Source organism: Puntigrus tetrazona, chromosome 9, assembly GCF_018831695.1.
Source record: "Puntigrus tetrazona isolate hp1 chromosome 9, ASM1883169v1, whole genome shotgun sequence".
NCBI lineage: Eukaryota > Metazoa > Chordata > Actinopteri > Cypriniformes > Cyprinidae > Puntigrus > Puntigrus tetrazona.
In genome coordinates, this window is record NC_056707.1 from 21,653,185 (window position 1) to 21,674,209 (window position 21,025).

General features: G+C 35.5%; 1 protein-coding gene across 1 annotated transcript in view; it reads left to right on the forward strand.

The window, feature by feature from the left end:
• Positions 1–21,025, forward strand: part of LOC122351535 (titin-like) — a 107,351-nt gene that overhangs the window by 31,027 nt on the left and 55,299 nt on the right. The window contains 33 exon segments of the mRNA XM_043248663.1: positions 646–936; positions 1,131–1,418; positions 1,951–2,067; positions 2,165–2,438; positions 2,531–2,714; positions 2,832–2,912; positions 3,038–3,305; positions 3,397–3,429; positions 5,505–5,576; positions 5,939–6,001; positions 6,204–6,284; positions 6,599–6,805; positions 9,465–9,551; positions 9,715–9,801; positions 9,982–10,068; positions 10,239–10,325; positions 10,491–10,574; positions 11,307–11,351; positions 13,921–13,971; positions 14,115–14,513; positions 14,656–14,925; positions 15,045–15,320; positions 15,418–15,557; positions 15,925–16,051; positions 17,097–17,360; positions 17,472–17,611; positions 17,705–17,831; positions 17,925–18,191; positions 18,279–18,545; positions 19,017–19,283; positions 19,398–19,537; positions 19,906–20,032; positions 20,524–20,666. Coding sequence (XP_043104598.1) covers positions 646–936; positions 1,131–1,418; positions 1,951–2,067; positions 2,165–2,438; positions 2,531–2,714; positions 2,832–2,912; positions 3,038–3,305; positions 3,397–3,429; positions 5,505–5,576; positions 5,939–6,001; positions 6,204–6,284; positions 6,599–6,805; positions 9,465–9,551; positions 9,715–9,801; positions 9,982–10,068; positions 10,239–10,325; positions 10,491–10,574; positions 11,307–11,351; positions 13,921–13,971; positions 14,115–14,513; positions 14,656–14,925; positions 15,045–15,320; positions 15,418–15,557; positions 15,925–16,051; positions 17,097–17,360; positions 17,472–17,611; positions 17,705–17,831; positions 17,925–18,191; positions 18,279–18,545; positions 19,017–19,283; positions 19,398–19,537; positions 19,906–20,032; positions 20,524–20,666 — 5,441 coding nt within the window.

A 21,025-nucleotide genomic window follows, 5' to 3' on the forward strand; every position in this document is an offset into this window, starting at 1 on the left:
TTATGCTCACAATTCAAATTTCATCTAATATTTATATTTCATTTTATTTTATTTCTATTAACAATATTATTTAAATCATTCTAGTTTTTGTTAACAGTAACAGTGCTAATGCAAGAAATGCATTAAATAAAGCATTAAATAAAGCATTAAATACAGTTGTTGCTGCTTCATGTAGTACACAGCTTACACTTCAGGTATAAATTTCATTTTAACTCTATAATGTCACATTTAACAGACCTTGAGTAGTCTAATAAAACAGTGTAGTCTCCTACTTCAGTCTTCTACTGTGGAATTATTCTGTTTCTCAACTATATATTTCAACGGGAATTTAGTGTTGGATTTAAAGAAGTTAGACCGGAAGGTTAGATTGGAAGGGCCATGGCAGGGGCATTGCAGAACTGAATCATTTGGTCACAGATTTGAGAAGACTAATATGAGAGACTGCAAAAATTGAAATTGTGGAAAAAAACTGCACGCCTAGCTATTTTGAAAGACAGATGCTTGTCTTGCCATGCAAGCAAAGAACTTGATTTTAAAAAAAGGAAGAAAAAAACAACAACAACAACATGTTTCATTAAAACCTTTATGATATGTATTTTGATTAAATATGTGACCTTGTGTGTATGTAATGTGTTTTGTTTTCAGAGCGCAAAATTCCACCAACTTTCACTAAGAAACCCTCCGAGCACATTGATGATGCGGAGGGAAAAATGGTGAAGCTTGAGGGTCGAGTATCTGGGTCACAGCCTCTATCTGTAAGCTGGTATAAAGATAACAGAGAAATCAACACTTCTGACATCTATGACATTTCCTTCAAGAGCAACACGGCTGTGATGTGTCTCAAAAAAGCCACAGTCACAGACAATGGCATTTATACATGCAGTGCTTCTAATGAAGCTGGCACTGCCTCCTTCCAGGTGGTGGTTAACATCACAGGTAGTCAGTGTTTTCTTACTGCATGATTTCTTATTTCTTCTTGTCAAATTCCCTTTTCTTCTTTGCATGTTAGTTAATGGTAATTCTGTTTCTGTGATGTGTATTAGATTCCACGTTCTGTTGTACTGCATAAACATGACCTCCCCTACTTTTCACTGAAAAGCACAGGTATAATTATTCACTTTTTTTTTTAGAGCAAAAAAGGCCTCCGACTTTTGACATTCCCCTTAAACCAGTGACAGTGAGTGCGGGAGAAAAGCTAAACCTTAGCTGCCATGTTTCTGGGTCTTCACCAATAAAGATTCAATGGATGAAGGACAGAAGGGAGGTCACATCCTCTGCTAACACCAAGATGATGTTTATGGATGGCACAGCCACCCTGGAGATAAACCACACATCTAAAACTGATGCAGGAGATTATCTGTGCAAGGCAACCAACAGTGCTGGTAGTGAATTCTCCAAGACCAAAGTCACAATGAAAGGTAATTAGAAGACTATTGCAAATCTAATACAGAATATATATTTTAATGCAGGTAAAGTAAAAATGTAGCATGTAAAACCAAACTTGGTTTGAACATACATTTAGTTTCTTGTTCTACTTTTGGGTGTAATATTTTCAACTTTCCTAACAGTACCAAGTAGAGTGTAAACTAATTTACACTGAATTTCTTATTTCATTGCCATGTGTTTCAGCATCTTTACCATCTTATTGTTTTTCTTGTTTTGTTTGCCCCTTAAATGGTTTGGATTCATCTGATCTTGCTGTTTTTTATAGTGCACCACTAAGCTGCAGTGTTTTGCTGTGATCTTGAAAATATTTGAAGACCATTTGTTTTCACTTGAATATTTGTTCTTGATTCGCCAAGGATCTTTTTTGACATGCATTCTGAATATCAATGCTGAATATCAATGCTTAAGGCACCGATACTTACATAAACTGCTAACTAAGGTCCCCGAGTTTGGCTCATTTTTATAAGTTACATAATATGATGTTACATTATCGGTATTTTTTAGATAAAGCAGGTGCAGAACCTGCAAGAGCACTGACAGCCCCCACAGCACCTCAAACAGTTAAAAAGCTGGATAACTTGTTCTTCATTGAGGAGCCCAAGAGCATTCATATTGTTGAGAGTAAGTTGTTGCTTTCTGCTGAACAGTGCAGACATGTCTTTTTTATTTTATACATTTTGAATTACATGATGGAATCATATCATATTCTGGATTACAGAGGGTACAGCTACCTTTATTGCTAAAATTGGTGGTGATCCCATTCCCAATGTGAAATGGATGAAGGGCAAATGGAGGCAGATGACCCATGGTGGTCGCGTCAACATTCAACAAAAAGGCCAAGAGGCCAAGTTGGAAATCAAAGAGGTGACCAAATCTGACTCTGGTCAGTACAGATGTGTTGCTTCAAACAAACATGGAGAAATTGAGTGTAGCACCAACCTGAATGTTGATGAGAAGAAAGAGTCCGGACCAGAGATGGTGAAACTGAAGAAGTGAGTCAGAAATGATGGTTTTCCTTGGCAGAAAAGCTCACATCACAATTTTATAATGATTATAACCTTGCAATCTTTTTTGTTACGTTCAGGACTCCATCAAAGCAGAAAAGTCCAAAGGAAGACAAAGACATTGACATTGTTGAATTGCTAAGAAATGTAGATCCAAAAGAGTATGAGAAATATGCTCGCATGTATGGAATCACAGACTTCCGGGGTCTCCTTCAAGCTATTGAGTTTCTGAAGAAGGAGAAGGGTGAAGAAAGTGGAAGACTGGTAGATAAATCTACATTGTTTTGTCTTAACAGCTGATCAAAATCTTATGCTTTTGTCTACACCTCACTGAAATCTACAACAAATAGCCTTAATCGGTGCCCTTGTTTTCTGAATCAGGAAAGTGAACATGGAAGAGAATATGATGAGGATTTGGCTAAGCTTGTGTCTGATTTGCAGAGGCGAATGGAACACAGTGAAGTATGTTCCTTCTTTAGGAAGCTGAAGAACCACTGCTTCAATTTTAAGACAAATTTTTATTTTGATGCATATGGTAATCAGATGCATGTTGATGACTTAAATGTATGAATATTTTGTTTTTGCAGCCTGTTAATCTGCTTAAAGACATCACAGATCAGACAACGCAAGTTAACAAAGAGGCAGTGTTTGAGTGTGAGATTAAAATCAACTACCCAGAAATTACACTGTCTTGGTATAAAGATACACAGCGGCTAGAAACTAGTGATAAATATGAAATTAAACTCGTGGGCGACCGTCAGATATTGAAGATCAAGAACTGTCAGACCAGTGACCAGGGAAATTACCGTGTCGTTTGTGGGCCACATATATCCAGTGCCAGACTGACAGTGTTGGGTAAGTCGATTTTAAAGACCTTGCATTCTACATTCATATACTATTTTTGTGCCTATGATAAATTGAGGCACATTACCTCAATGTTCTACAGAGAATCAAGATCATGTGCAGAAACCATCACCTGGTAAGAGGGTAGAACTGCATTGTAGTGGAGTGCTTGCTGACACATAGATTTATGCCTTATAACATATTCACTTCAATTAAATGATCAGAATGGCCACATAAATTGCCCAATTATGTAGGGAAATTACTAACCTCTTCTTGTTGCTCTACCTACTAGCAAATGCTAAGCATCTTTTTATTTTTCCTCTTTAGTGCTTTAAAATTGCTTGGCTATAATGCGGTTGATTGTGTACCGACAAAGTTGGTGTAAACAAAAAGTGTGTGCAATTGAAAGCACAGTTACATTTCTTATTATTTCTTTCCTCTTTTCCTTTTTGTAAAATTATTATTATTGATTTATTTATATTGTTATTTTTATTTTGTTTGAAAACAGTGACATTTTGAGATGACTTACCATTCCAAAACTTTTATGTAATTTCTAGCTGATCAAATTCAATTCACCAAGCGCATTCAAAATATTGTGGTGAATGAGCGCCAGTCTGCCACTTTTGAGTGCGAGTTGTCTTTTGACAATGCGGTCGTCACCTGGTATAAAGATGCTTGGGAGCTTAAAGAAAGCCTGAAATATACCTTCAGGTGTGAGGGACGAAGGCACTTTATGATCATCCGTAACGTAACATCTGACGATGAAGGTGTGTATTGTACCACTTAGTGGCTCGATATAAATATAGAACTAAGCAGATTTAAACTAAATTAACTTCACTGGAAATCTTTTAGGCGTGTACTCTGTGATTGCTCGCCTGGAGCCTGTTGGTGAAACTAAAAGTACAGCTGAGCTTTATCTGTCAGGAAAAGGTAAAATCTACAACAGCATCACTTTGTGGCTTGACCTAAGTTTAGTCAACAGCAATTATATTTTACCTTCTTTTGCAGAATTTGAAATAAGAACGCATTCTTTTGGTAAGTGGTTTATGCACTAAATAATTTCTGAGAATTAACTGTCTCTACTTTCTTTACAAATTCTGCAAAATGTAAAAGCAAACTTTATTCTATTAAACCATTAAATAATAATACATTTATTAAGAAATTAAATTAATCTTAACCTGTCCAGATGTTCCAGATACATCAATACATGTACCAGATGTGTCGCCTGTGATTAGTTTTAAAGGTAAGACTAAAACAAATAAATGTTTAAATATAAGAAAAATGTTTAATTTTAATTTACCCGTTACCTTTGTTTGAAATAACAGGTACTATTTCAAATTACAATTAATGTGTTTAATTTCTTAACCTTTTTGTACGTTGTGAGTACATTAAATACACTAAAAGACTAAATATTAAATAATTTTTTCCATCATGTCAACCCTGAATGCACTGGTTAACTAATGCTGCCGTATTATTAGCACATTACCATTTAATCTCACTCTGGTATTATCTAAAGTGGATGTTTACTTAAAATACAACTAATGTAATATGATCATGTTCTGAAGTTGGTATTTTTTTATATTATTTAAATTTTTTTGTTATCTTTATTTGCACTAACATCTGAGCTGAACAAGATTTTGTCCAACATTGTTGTTACAGAAACTGCATTTTATATATATATATATATATATATATATATATATATATATATATATATATATATATATATATATATTTTTTTTTTTTTTTTTTTTTTTATTTTATTTTATTTATTTATTTTTATTTATTTAAAACATGAAACAATTTTATTATTGTATGATAGAGTGTCAGAACTGGACAGTTCAAGAGGAGAGTGTTACTTATGAATTCTCTTCACTGCAAGGTATACTACAGTTAACAGCCTTAGAGTCTTTAACTAAGAGCATAACATTTTGCTCGTCTTATTTGTACAGTATGTGTGTGGACCTGCTTCACTCATCTTCATGATAATTCTCTTTTTTACATATTTTGTATTCTTTATCTTTTTGATATAACTGGCTATTAAACATCAACACTGCCTATCCCTTTCAATAACTATCTCCCCCATCTCTTTCAATTCAGCATCATTAACATTTGAATTCACAGGTATTGTGCTGCAGACCTTGTGTGTGTGTGAGAAACTGAATGTGTGTGTCAATGTCCATGCCTAAGAATGTTCTTGTTTTTCATCAGAATTGAAGAAACCCATTGAGGAGACTGTAACGAAACGTGTAGTGGAAAGGACAGAGGAGGTCCCTATGAAAGGTATTGGATGAAGGAAAAATGCTTTGCTTATGGCTGTCCCTTATGATCTCTTAACATTTATGTAAAGCCAACTACCTTTTTTCTTTTTCTTTTTCTTATTCCAAACTTACAACATGTTGTCTATACTGAATCAAAAACATTTAACATTTTTGGTTCTTTCCTTGTGCTGTGTTTGTGAATTATAATTATTATTATTACTGTCACTGTGTTGTTGTTTACTGTATAATTGGTCTTGGTTGTATGTCCATGAATACGTTCTTCTAATGCATTCATGCTAAAACATGGACGCTTTGGCTACTTAAACTCTGCTTAAGCTTTGCGGTTGTTTTTTAACAAAGCTAATGTCTTTTATGTACCTGAAGTTGTGAAGCAACCAGAAGACAAAACTGAAACTTCCTTTGTACAGCCACCGGTTCCTGAGAAAGGTATTATTATTTCTTTGCTTGAGTGTTATATTGTTCCACTGTTTCTTCCTTCTGTTAATTTTTTTCTACCAAAATTTTTAAACCAAGTCCGTGTTTGTGTAAAAATTTGTGTTTGTGTACCTGCTGTATGTGTAGCTCTTTGGTGTAAAGATTCATGATTTGCAACTTAATTTTATTTCTATGATGCCATGATATTTTTAAGAACCTGAAATCAAGAAGCCTGTTGAAGAAAAAGTCACATCTGTCAAGGTGACAGAGCAAAAACAACAACCCACACACAAAGGTATTATCAGCAGTATGTGTTTTCAGTGTGTATGTTTTATATATGTTCTGTATGTTGACTGTATGTATAGTTTCTTTTTTCGTATTTCTGTATGTTATGTGTATATGTCTGTAACTGTAATTTGCAGTTTCTTCTTGTCATTTTCTTGTTGTTATGTAAAGTATTCTTCATGTCTTGGAATTCAAAATATCTTGCACACAGAAATTAAATATCTAAAACTGTTGTATAATTTCTGTTTGTGCTGTCATTCTTCTTTGAGAATTTATACCAACATCAGTGTTACTTAAAGATGTTCTTAAACCTACACCCCTTAGAGCCTAAACCTCAGGTGCCAGCAGAACCAAAGGCTACAGTGGCTGAACCAAAGCCTGAACCTAAGTCTGAGCCAAACGCTCTTCCCAAACCTGAGCCAAAAGCTTTACCAAAACCTGAGCCCACACCTGAGCCAAAAGCTACACCAAAGCCTGAGGCTGAACCTAAGGCTGCAGTTGCAAAGGAAGTTGAGGCACCTTCTGTCAAAGGTATTGTGTGTAATTGAATCATATGTGCAATTGTTTTGGTGTTTGTATGTGTGTTTGTTTTGTGAGTCAGCACGTCTGTCTGTGTCAAGCACTGTATGTATGAGTGCTTTACTAAATTTATTGTGCGTTCAGTTCTTAGACTCTTAAAATCTACCTCTTGTTCAACTTAACAATTTGAAGTTCTCTCTTCTTTATATTTTTGAGTTTATGTTTTTTTGGTGTTCTTTTAAAGCACCCAAAGCTCCAAAAAAGCCAGAAGCTGCACCTCAACCATCCTTACATATTAAAAAAGATGATGCTTTAATTCCAAAGTCAGACACTACTCAAATAAAAAGTAACTTTAAAACTAAATAGCTAAGAAATTACTGAGCATAAGTCTTGCCAGGGATCTTAAACAATTTTTGTTTGTTCTCTGTTCAAAACTTTGTCATCAAAAATGGTGCTCTTGCAATGCATGTCAAACTCTTCTCTTGATCTTTTCATTGATTCTTTTCATTGTATGGGCTTCTGCATTCTAGTGTGAATGCCTGTCTTTTTTTTTGTTTTATGACACTGATTAACATGTGTGTTCTTTTGAAGCTTTTGTGGAGACCAAGGAAATAGAAGCACCAAAAGTAAAGCTAGATAGAAAACCAGAACCTGCGTGTGTTGCCGCTGAGCCACCAAAGAAAGACGTCTCTACACTACTACCAGATGAATCTATCAAAGATCATTTGCCTGTTCACTCTGAGTCATCATCTGTAGAGCCAGCAATTCAGCTTAAAATTACACAAAGCCAGCCTCCTGAACCAGTTAGAAAACAAGTAGTCACAGCTTTACCAGACGTGGTTGAACAAGCAAGAACACAACCTCCCCATAAAGTTTTCAAAGCTGAGTCTTCAGTCAAATCTTCAGAGCCAACTCAAACTGAAGCTAAAAAGCAAGTGCCATCAAAGAGTGAGCCAACCCCTAAAATCAGTGAGCCAGCACTTGCTCACAAAAAGGAGGGTCGTCCACAGAAAGGTATTTTTAAGTCTTCATATTACATTCTTATAATTCCTTGCTTTAATGGTGTAGCAATCATTACAAAACCTATTTAAAGGTATCTTGTTATCTTATTGACTCTTATTAATGTGCTGTTCTTTGGCTGGTATTATTTTTATATTTACAAAGTGGTTGAAGTAAAGGCTGCAGAACTGCCATCTGAGAAAAAGCCTGTGAATAAAGCTAAAATGGATACAGAGATACCCTCAGCCAAAGGTATGCTCGGCTGGTCATAAGAAATACAAATCCTATTTGTATTTCTTTATTAAAAGATCTGTTTGGTATACAAAAACAGATCTCACACTATTTATAACATAACCATTATTAACAATCTAATCAGAGATATAATTATTTGTAATATTATTAATATATGAATCTGTTCTGGGGTTAAATAAATTTTGCCTTCAATAACCCAAGCCAGAGAAAATATTGCATTCTGGCAGTGCAGGAGAATTAAAGATTATCTCTAATATCATGAAAATCTTCACTAAGAAAGATGTTATTTTTACTTTTATTTTGCACTAACAAATGATCCTTTCTAGGTTAATGTAGGAAAATGTAGGTTTTGATGTTTGTATGCATGTTTTATTGAAAACTCTTCTGCCACCATTGCATGGTGCAATCTTGAAAATCTTTCATCTTTAAAGTCTTTGCAGCTTCTGAGAAGAAAACTGACCAATTTCTTCAAGCAGTGGAAGATTCAATGGAGGAAATGTTTTTGAAGGAGGAAATTGTGGAACAGAGGGAAATTTTGTCTTATCAAAAGAATTTTATAAGGATGGATGGAAGTCATCACAGTAGAGAATCAGCTGCTGAAGATGGGAAGACAATTAAAACAGAGGTTTACCAGGAGCCAGAACCCTCTTTTAAACTGAAAAATAAAAATGAGATAACTGAGATGAAATGGTCAAAAAAAGAAATGTACACTGAGAAAATGGAAAGGAAATTAGAGATGTCCAATGTTGAAACATGCCCAGATGCTGTGATGGTACTTGGCATTAAGACACCTCAGAAAAGGCAAGACATTATTTCAGATAAAAAGAAAACATCTGAAGATATGCCTCTACAAAAGAGAGATGGCATCCCTAGAAAAGAGATGGCAATTCGGAGAGAAATAGATGTTCACAAGAAAGTGTCTATTGAGTCTTTTCATGAAAACAAGCAATCACACGAGGAAACCCTTCAGAAGTTACCAGAGATTACACCAATAATAAAACCAGAAGAAAAGGGAACTATGTTAAAGGAAGTGCATAATGCACTTGAAAGAGGTAAACCTTACAGTCTTAAGCAAATGCCTTAAATGGCATTTTGCAGTCTTTAATTATTTATCTTCAGGTATTTGCCAAAAAGGCAACTGCGATTTACTTTTCATTGTCTTATAAGTCATGTGCTTGCATGTTACTCTTTAGTTTCTTGTATCTTGAATATGTTATAATTCTTAATTAGACAAGAAGACCCAGGCTGTTACAACTCCTGTGTCAGCAGTTGTTTCTCCTGCAAAAGGTACTCAAAGGAAGGCTGGAAGATATGGTGCTATTACTCTTCAGTTCCTAGTTTAGAATGTGATAATTTGTCCGTATGCTCATCTTTATATGTCTATTTCTTCATTGTGACCATGGCTTACTTTTATTTAAAGAACCAGAACTTTTGAAGAAACCTGAACCAGAAGTCCCTAAGCCTACTGTGGCTCCAGCTGAACAGAAAACGTTGCCTCCATCAAAAGGTATACAGCAAGAGCTATTTTCTGATATAAAAGTCAGTCTTTGATATCATGTTTGTTTGGTTGTTTTGTATGTTCTTTTGTCATCATGTTAGTCCAATTACACCTTATTCCACATGTGGCTTTATTATTTTCAAATGTGATTATGATATTGTTTTAATTAAAGAGCCAACTGTTGAAAGGAAAACATCACCTGAGGCACCAAAACCAATTGTGGCCCCAGTTGAACAGAAAATATTACCTCCTTCAAAAGGTATTCAAAGTCGCATTGTTTTATAGCTCTATTCTGCTCTCTTTGTTAGTCTTTGGTATGTGTTTGCTTGCTTTTTTAGTCTAATCTTTTTTCTGTACTCATCTTTAGATGTTGTTTGTCTTATTCCCATATTTTATTTGTTATTCTTGCTTGTGGTTCATGGAATTGTTTTATTTAAAGAGCCAACTGTTGAAAAGAAACCAGTTGCTGAAGTACCAAAGACAACTGTGGCTCCAATACAACAGAAAATAGTAACTCCTCCAAAAGGTATTCAAAGCAAACATGGTTTGCTGGTCTATAGTCTTTAAAATGATGTGGGATTGTTTGTTCTTATTTGTGTACTTCTTTTAAATGTTTCATGTCTGGTCAAACAACATCTTATTCCACATTTGCCTTCATTATGTTAGGTTGTGATTATGGTATTGTTTTATTTAAAGAGCCAACTGTTGAAAAGAAACCAGTTCCTGAAGTACCAAAGCCAACTGTGGCTCCAGTAGAACAGAAAATAGTATCTTCTCCAAAAGGTATATAAAGCAAACATTTTTTGCTGGGCTATAGTCTTTAAAATTATGTTTTGTTTGTTCTTATTTGTTTTCTCTTTAAATGTTTCTTGTCCAGTCAAATGACATCTTATTCCACACTTGTCTTTACTATTTTTGTTTGTGATTATGGTATTGTTTTATTTAAAGAGCCAACTGTTCAAAAGACACCATCTCCTGTGGCACCAGAGCCAAAAGCAACTCCAATTGAACAGAAATTCTCTCCTCCCACAGGTAGAGTCTCTGTTTTCATGTCTTCTGTGCCAATGGTTATTGTTGTTTTTCCCTTTTGGGGTTTTAATGTGTCTTTGAGGTACTGTGAATTCTACTTTTTAAAGTATCTTTTGAATCTTGTCATGTGATTACATGTCTGTCTTAAAAAACTTACTAACCAGTTTGACATTGTTTTTATGTTTCTCTTCCAAAATTATGAATGAGAGGCGTCTACTTTTGTACTAAACATTTTTGTCTTAGTTTAGTATGCACATTCATAATGACAACATTATTTAAACAGACATTTTCCTATTTTCTTTTTCTAGTTTAAATTACTTTCTTTCTTTAATTCTATGAAACACCCAAAGGTGTTGCATAGAATGTTTCATAGAATGTCTGAGCCACAGTTTTTTATACAATGAAAGTGGACTGCCATGCTGCAAAAATTAAAAAATGCATCATAAAAGTAGTCTATAGTCTATAATCTATAGTTTTCTGAAGATATATGATCTAAGGAACAGATTGAAATTTAAATTAATTTAACAGCCATGTTCACCATTCACTTTCATTGAATAAAAAGAAGAGCTAGGACGTAATGCTATAAATATTTTTGTATTCCACAGAAGACAAAAAACATATAAAGCATTAAAAATAAAAGTGGAATGAATGATGACAGAATTCAATTTTTAAAGTAAATTCCATTTAACGTGTGTATACTGGTACCTGTTTAATCTGAAATGATCTCTGAAACAGATGCAGAAAAGGGCCCTGTTACAGCTCCTGGACCTGCTGGCAAAGGTATGTTGATGTGTGAGTTACATGCCACAAATGAACCTTCAAATGTTTAATTATTAAACATATTCAAATCAGTCATTCAGGCAACACATTTCACATGTCTGCTTTTTGTTTTGTTTGTTTTGTCTCTTTTTTGATAGCTTATTGTTTTGTTTTATTGTTTTTTTTTCTTTTATTATTATGGTTTTGTTTGCTGATATCAGGGTTGAGGTTTATTTCATTTTAATTTCAAATCAGATGACTTATCTTAAACCCTGCTGTGTGATATGTGTACTGGTGTCTTATGTCATGCTGATTGTACAGTCCATGTTATGTGATATTGTGACCTTTATCGCCTCAGAAACAACTAGCACCACACAAGCACTTCTTAAACAAAAGAGTAAAATACACATCAAAGAAGAGGATAAACTAGACATGCCAACCATGAAAAGAGTAACCAGTAGAACAAAAGAACATCAGGAAGATTGTGAAATTATATTACTTAAGAAAGCTGGCAAGATTTTGTTTGAAGAACCATCAACAGAAGAAGGACCACATCTCCGGAAAGTTGAGAAAACTGAAATAAGTGGAGAGGAGAAGGTGTATTCAAAGGCTTTTACTGAAATCAAACTCACCAGCAGCTATGAAGTCAGAGAAGATAATTGGTCATATGAAACTGCTACAAAAACACTGAAAACAACTAAAGGTGAGGAAAAGAAGACAGAACAATACAAAGATGTGAGGGAGAAGAAAGATATTGCTCCTGAATTTGGTGAAAGAGAAGCAGAAAATATGGGTAATCAAGTAAGTAAAATTCCAATGGATGATGAACCTAAGATACCTCTGAAAAAAGCATCTAAGTCAATATCAACTGAGAAGGAACAGGACACTGTAAAATTAAAACCTGTCAAGAAATTAGATAACGTTGTTGCAGGTACCCAGAAAAACAGCAACATAGACATGAGTAAAGATAGTGTTGGTGCTCAAAACCATGAAAGGCTTATAAAGGATGAGTCTGTTTCTAAGAAGGAAATAGATGCAACACCTACAAACCAAAATACTAAAGAACCCATAACTCCAAAACAATTTCTGGCTAAAGATGAAATCTCCAAAGAACCTGAGAAGTTTCCAAAGAAAGCAAAGAGAACTCTACCACATGATGAGAAGCCAGAAGCTGTTACTCTGAAACCATTTTCCAAAGAATTGCATGCTAATGTGGCCACTGACATGGTACCTCAGGAACAAACTGAGAAAAAGCCTGTTGACATTAAGCGTCCTGAAAAGCCCAAAACAACATTTATCCTTAAGGACTCTCACATTCAGGTAAAAGAACCAGGAAAAATTGAAAAAACGCATGAAGAGGCTGAAAAGATAAAAAAGCTAGAGTCACCCCACGAGTATCAGCCCGTGAAGAGTTCTACTACTCCAGAAAAGATAGAGGAAGGTTCCAAAGAAGTGGGAAAGGAAATAACAAAAAAACACAGAATTATTCCAAAGGATGAAATGAGAAAAGAAGAGGTATCCCTGAAACCTATAGAAGGAAAAATAATTGTAGAGAAAACTCCTTCACCAAAGGTAGATAAACATAGTCCTCAAGCCACTCCACTGGCTAAAAAGGTTCCAAAAGAGGAAGATAGACCAGCAATGACAAAAAAAATTGGTCTTTCACAAAAGGAAATGATGAAAGAAGAGGAAATATCACTGAAGCCTATAGAACCTGAAGATCTAAAAAAGACTCCTTCACCAAAAGTGGACATACAAAAACCTAAACCCACTGAATCCATCCCAATGGAAAGAAAGTTTAGTGCAAAATCACCCAAGAAGATTTCACCAAAAGATTCACTTGAATCTGTTATTCTGAAGAAGGTCTCAAAGACAGTCTCCCCCAAAGAAGAAAAGACCACTCAGGATCCTTCCTTAAAAATAACTCAAGACAAACTGCTGATGATAAAGGAACTGTCTCCTAGTGTTCTGCATCTACAAAAGATTCCAACGCAGCAAGAGGAAGTAGTATATGAGCAGGAGCAGGAGGTGGAGGATGGTGATGAAGAAGAAACTTGGGGATGGGAACTTGTTCCTAGGGACAGTTATGGATCTGAAACCTTTGAAGACACGTTGGAGGATGGAGCTATTGAAACCCCAGGAATGGGTGACAAGAAAGGTGAGATGGTGTCTCCAAAAGCTCACCGCTGGTATCTTGTGGCTCTCTACAATCGTTCCAAATAATATCAACTCAACTCATCATCCGTTATTACCCCTAACAAGCGTCTTCATTTTTAAGTGTTAAGTTGTCTTTGATGTTGTGTGTCTTTCCTTTGATTTATTAATTCTTTCATTCTTGGTTCATCAAACCCTCTTGGTAGAATGTTGTGTGTCAGTGAAGTCCTGTTCTGTCATGTAACTGTTTGTCAGTCTCATTTTCATTACTTTGTCTTGTTTCGTCATTTTCGTTGTGGGTGTTTTTATTGTCTTGGTCATTAAAACGCTCACAAATAAGGTATCATTTGTTGTTAATTTATTAACCAATCATTTCAGATCCTGTGCAGTTTTACAATTCAAGCCTTGCTAAATAGTATAACAATATTTCAAACAGATGGAAAACCAAAGGAGGAACCAGCTCCAGGCAGAGGCAGAGGACTAAGACGTACGTTCGTAATAGACAGTACTTCTGTAATATGCATTTATAATGTTACAGTGCATATGTTAATTTTAAAATGACAAAATAATTTAAAATGGTAAAACTTTTGTGTGATCAGAAATGTGACATTTTTTCTTTTTAATTATTAGCAAGACAAACTCCATCTCCTGGTGATGCTGGAAGGGGTAGAGGGCTGAAACCTGGTGGTGGAGGTGACAAGCCTCCAGGAGAATCACCATTTGGTTTCCAGCTAAAAGCTGTCCCCTTGAAGTTTGTGAAGGAGCTCCAAGACATTGTGTTGCAGGAGGCTGAGTCCATTGGCTCCTCTGCTGTATTTGAGTGTCAGATCTCTCCATCTACTGCTGTCACCACCTGGATGAAGGATGGAAGTAATCTAAGAGAAAGTCCGAAGCACAAATTCACATCTGATGGCAAAGACCGCAAACTGCAAATCATTGATGTCCAGCTTTCAGACACTGGAGAGTACACATGTGTTGCAAAGCTTGGCAACAAGGAGAAGACCTCAACAGCTAAACTTGTTGTAGAAGGTATTCCACTGCTATTCTCAAAGCATCTTTTCTATTCATATAAAAAATCATGGCATCGCCTCTGAAGGCCATTAATTTTAATATGTGGGTACTAATGATTTATGATTGTAACAAGTGGCATTTCTTCTATCGTTTCATATAGAATTGCCTGTGAAATTCACAAAGAATCTGGAAGAAGAGACCTCCGTGCTTAAGGGCCAGCCAATGTATTTGACCTGTGAGTTGAGCAAGGACAGAGATGTGGTCTGGAAGAAGAATGGAAAAGAGATAAAGGAAATTCCTGGCAAAATTCAAATCAATATTATTGGGCTACAGCGTGCCATCACAATCCAGGATGCAAACGATGATGATGCCGGGGTTTACACATGCGAGTGTGAAAACATTAAAACTCAAACTAATGTCAAGGTTATTGGTATGTATTTTGATCCTTTTAAACTTCACCGCTTCCTATTTAATTTGAATGATTTTTCTTTGTGTTGTTTGGTAAATTTAGAGCCAGTGTGAGAATTTAACCATGTATTTATTCAACAGAAATTGTTAGAGACTGGTTAGTGAAACCTTTGCGGGACCAGCATGTGAAACCCAAGGCCACTGCAACATTTAAAGGCGAGCTCTTCAAGGACACCCCTAACTGGAAATGGTACAAGGGCAACGATGAAATCCCTAATGAGCCTACAGATAAGACCGAGGTGAAGAAGGAGGGTAAAGATATCTCTCTTACAATTAAAAATGCCCAGCCTGATGACATTGCTGAGTATGCTGTGGAGGTTGAAGGACGCAGATATGCAGCAAAACTAACACTTGGAGGTTTGTTTAAAAACAGCATCACCACCTGAGGACTGTTGATTTCTGCTTATATGACCACCCGAAAATGTTGTGTATAAACCTTTTAATCTCTGTTCAGAGCGTGAAGCTGAGATCTTGAAGCCTCTTGCGAGTGTAGAGGTGGTTGAGAAAACGGAGGCCAACTTCGATACTGAAATTTCAGAGGATGATGTGCCTGGAGAATGGAAACTTAAAGGACAGGTTCTGACAAGATCACCGGTAAGACCCTATTCAAATCTCTCAGGTGTTTTAAAATATTAATCATTCCCAGTATTGAGGAGGATACTTTGAAATTGTGGCTTCCCAAGCTACAAACTAGTCATAATTTAAGTAGTTAAATAACCACTCTACCGATTTGAAGATAAAAATATATCCTGGTAAAGCTATTTCTAAGAGGAAATTATCTTTTGAGGTGATTCAGTGATTTAAGTCTTTATTGCCACACACACAAAACTCAATTAGGTATTTACACCCAAAACATCAAGAAATACAATTTTCTTCCTTACAGTATTAATATCATTATGTAATTTATTCATAGCACATTGTTCAAAAGAATTTGCTGCTTTTTATTTTTCCTTTATTTTAGACATGTGACATCAGATCTGAGGGAGGAAAACGCTTCCTTACCATCAAAAATATTCAGCTTGATCAAGCTGGTGAAGTTACATACCAAGCTCTGAATGCTGTGACAAGTGCTATGCTCACAGTAAAAGGTAAGAGAAGAATGAATGTTTTTTTTAAAAGCTTAAGAAAAAGTAAATTCAAATCTACAAATGCAGATGAGTGACGATATGGACAATGTTCATTCATACTTACCAGAGTTGGAAATGGAGTTCACAGTCCCTTTGAAGGACGTTACTGTGCATGAAAAGAAACAGGCAAAGTTTGAGTGCTCCATCAATAAGGATGTGCCTAAAGTGATTTGGTTTAAGGGTTCTGATATTGTTACACAAGGAAATAAGTATGAAATCATTGATGACGGAAAGAAACACATACTCATTATAAATAACTGTGGCTTTGAGGATGAGGGTGAATACAGTATTGAGGTCTTGGGCAAATCATCAAAAGCAAAACTGATGGTAGAGGGTAAGTCGGTTATCATCTTGGTTAGTTAAGTGTTGGTCAAAATACTTTCTGACAAAATTTAACAAGGGTGTTTATTAATGAATGGTCTAACAAATAGCAAACAACACAGTTTCTAATAAATTCACTTTTTCTAATAAATTCACTAATAAATTCACTGGTTTTCAAGTTTGTAGTATATTCATTTATTACACCCATAGTCATTTGTTATGCACTGAACAAATGTCATAGGTATGAGGCTGAACTTCACCTCAACATTAAAGGACCTAACTGTGAAGGAAGGTAAAACAGCTTTATTTGAGCTTGAACTCTCTCATGAGAATGTCGCCGTGACATGGTACAAAAATGAAATAAAAGTGCACCCAAGCAGAACCGTGTTCACCAGTGTGGTGGGAAGGAAACATACACTAGAAATTAAGGAAGTATCACTAGATGATACTTGCCTAATAAAAGCAGAGACTAAAGGAATATCCACAATGGCTAAGCTGCTCGTAATAGGTAATTTTACTTTTATTTTACCGTTACATTTATTTGAACAGCTGAACCAATTCTTGTTTTCCCCCCTCATTGTCTCCTTTTTGAATTAGAAAAAAATCTTTTATATAGATTACTACTTATATTATTATTATTATATTATTAGTTTCTGAATATTAACACAGCCACTTGTTTTCACAGAGGGTGATGCATATTTCACCACCAAGTTACAAGATTATACCGCAGTTGAAAAAGATGAAGTCACATTCGACTGCGAGCTCAGTAGAGATGTTCCTGTAAAATGGTTCAAGAATGAAATTGAAATTAAAGCCTCCAAGATGGTGACCATGAAAGTTGAAGGCAAAAGAAGAATCCTTAATCTTAAGAAAGTTGAGAACCAAGACAAAGGATTATATGTTTGTGACTGTGGAACAGACAAAACTTCAGCCAACTTAAACATTGAAGGTCAGTAATTAGGGTTATATCCCCCCCCCAAAATAGCATTGCAATCTTTTGAGGGTGCAAGGTTGTTTTTTTTTTATTATTTTGATCTTAATTTAATATTTTTAATTCCAGCTCGTGACATCAAAGTGGTGCGACCCATGTATGGCGTTGAGCTCTTTGATGGTGAGACGGCTCGTTTTGAGGTGGAAATCTCTGAAGATGATGTCCATGGTCAATGGAAACTGAAGGGAGAAGTCTTGTCCTCTTCACCTGTGAGCACAGCTTCATCAGTAAATTCAGTGAACATCTTGCATAAACACGTGGCAATATAACAATTTTTTTTTTCTCATGTGTTTTGCTAACAGGATGTTGAGATTATTGAGGATGGTGCAAAACACACATTAACACTCTACAACTGCAAAGTTTCCCAATCTGGAGAAGTAGCCTTCCAGGGAGCAAATGCTAAGTGTTCTGCAAATCTTAAAGTAAAAGGTAGCTAAAAAACAAACACACACACACACATGAAAAGGCTCTTATTATTGTGCCTAACTAATCAAATTTTCTTTCTGTTCACCTTTGTTATAGATTTACCAATTTCTTTTGTCATGCCCATGAACGATGTACAAGTCTATGAGAAAGATGATGCAAGATTTGAAATTGAACTTTCAAGGGAGGCTAAAGTCATCCGTTGGCTAAAGGGATCTCAGGAGTTGAAAGCTGACGAAAAGTTTGAAATCCTTGCAGAAAAGAAAAGACACATTTTGGTGGTCAGATCTGCTGCCTATGAGGATGAGGCTAAGTACACGTTTGAGGCTGAGGACAAGAGGGCATCTGCCAAACTTGTTATTCAGGGTAATGAAAAAATGTGTGATTGCAAAAACTTACAGTAATCACATTTCCTTAATTTTATTTCTGATCGGCATTTATTGTTCTACTCAGGTATCCGTCTTGAGTTTGTCAGACCCATTAAAGATGTCACCGTTAAAGAACGTGAGACTGCAGAATTCAGGATTGAACTCTCTCATGAGAAGATTCAAGTCACCTGGTACAAGAATGATGTGCGTTTGCATCCAAGCAAAGTAGTGCACATGTCTGAGGATGGGAAGATCCACACTCTGTCCTTCAAAGAGGTGTCTATTGATGACACTTCTCTAATTAAAGTCGAGGCCCTTGGTAAAAGCTCTGAAGCAATGCTCACTGTGCTTGGTAAGTGTTTAAAATGTTTTGTAGTACATTTTATAATAACTGTAGTATAACTGACTATACTTTGAATGTACTTTGGTGCTGCTTTCATGTCTATTGTATCATTCTGTAGACTCTGTTTTTTATACCAATACATGTTTCAATAGCTAACTGGCATCATTTACATGTTTGATCCAAAACCTCTTCTGCTATCTAAGGAATTTCAGAATTAAATTTATGGTGAGCATAAACAATTTGGTAGATGACTAAAAGCTCAAGAGTAAGTACATGAAAACTAAATTCAGTCAGAAGAACAAGGAACAAGAAATATGAGGTGGATGACAAATTTTTTAGAATAGAAGAAGAGAAATATGTTGGCTAACTAGTCCATAGAGAAAACCATTTTGTGTCAGGTCATCACTATGTGGGCTAAATTTTTTACTTTTTGTGGTAAATCATGTAAATAAAAATTCATGTCCTCCTCTATATGAACAGAGGGAGAAGCTTACTTCACCACCAAGTTACAGGACTACACAGCAGTTGAGAAGGATGAAGTTGTGCTGATGTGCGAAGTGAGCAAATCATCTGCTCAGGTGAAATGGTTGAAAGATGGCAAGGAAATCACTCCTTCTAAGAACATCCTCATCAAGGCTGATGGAAAGAAACGTATCCTGACAGTGAAGAAGGCAGAAAAGGCCAACATTGGTGAATATGTTTGTGACTGCGGCTCTGACAAAACAGCAGCCAAGCTCAACATTGAAGGTATGTATTTTTTATGTGTTTTATGTTCGTTTTACTGATCCAGATTAACAGACTAAAATTAAATTATTATGAACCCCTATAACTTTGCCTGCCTGTCCTCTCCTGTTCCTGCAGAACGTGATATTAAGATTGTCCGTCCACTGTATAGTGTGGAGGTCACAGAGACAGAGACTGCTCGCTTTGAGACAGAAATCTCTGAGGAGGATGTTCATGGTAACTGGAAACTAAAAGGAGATGCCCTGCACCAGTCTGCCGTAAGGGTTTCCTGAAATTTATATTTTCACACACACACATTTAAGTATATATAAATACACACATACAGTGTATATATATATATATATATATATATATATATATATATATATATATATACACACACAGTATATATATTGAAAATAATTATTATATTTGCATGTATATATTTATATTCATATGATTTTTATCATATATATATATATATATATATATATATATATATATATATATATATATATATATATATATATATATATATGTACACACACACACGGTGTGTATTTATATATACATAATACATATACACAATACACACACACACACCACATACTGTGTCAACAAAAACTTTTGTGTTTGTTTCAATTAGGACTGTGAAATTAAGGAAGAAGGCACCAAGCACATGCTTATCCTTTACAATGTTCACATGGATATGGCTGGTGGTGTGGACTTCAGTGCTGCTAACGCTAAATCAAGTGCTCAGCTCAGAGTTAAAGGTGAGAATCCTCATAAGGGAATAAAAATAAGCTTAAAGAGCATTATTATTGTCTTTAATCAATTAGTCTTTCACATAGTTCATAACTTAAACTTGTCATAGAGCATTTTTTAATGCACCTATCTGTGCAACTTCTTTGTTTTACATTGGTTAACAAAACAGCCTGCATTCTTATTTCACTGAAAAAAATTGTTGAGTGACAGTAACAGATAACTTTTAGTTCACAGCCAATCAGGGCTCAAGGCTATTTTAGAAGCCCCATACCTTATCAGGAGAAGGTGGGAGTGTTTGGCAGAGCTGAAACATGCCTCCATGTTTATCTAACCACAGACAGTGCATGGAATCTCAATATGCTAATGATATAGGATCCTGTGTCAATCGAAATAGTCTTTTGGACTGCAAATTGTGACTTAAAGAGAGAGAACAATGACAAATTGTAGTAGTAGGATAATCTTTTGTTATTATTAAGGATGTCCTTTTCCTCCTCTAAAGCACGCACAATTGGCCTCCGGCGACCTCTGCGGGATGTTACCGTCACTGCTGGAGAGACTGCTACATTTGACTGTGAGCTCTCATATGAAGATATTCCAGTTGAATGGTTTGTTGGCTCAACAAAGATGGAGCCAAGTGACAGGGTGAGATTCTTTGCTTTTTATTTGGTTAGATTTAATTATAATTTGAGCATTATAAATTTAGTTTTGTTCCTGTCTGGATTTTCATTGACTTCACTGTGATTCACTATGTTGCTGTATTTATGGAAAAATTACAACAGACTATAGGTTAACCCTACATTACTTGTACACAGTATGAATATTTTGTTGTTTTAGGGTGACAATTGCAATATAAATATTTTCTGCATATAAGGACTTCCAGCAGCAAGTTTTGAGATAACGCTGGGTCTATTTGCCTTGCAGGCGCTCTTCTGGTTATTTTTAACTGCTTCAAAAGTGTTGTTGAAGTGGTGGTGTAGTGAACTTCATAATCTTCAGAGTCA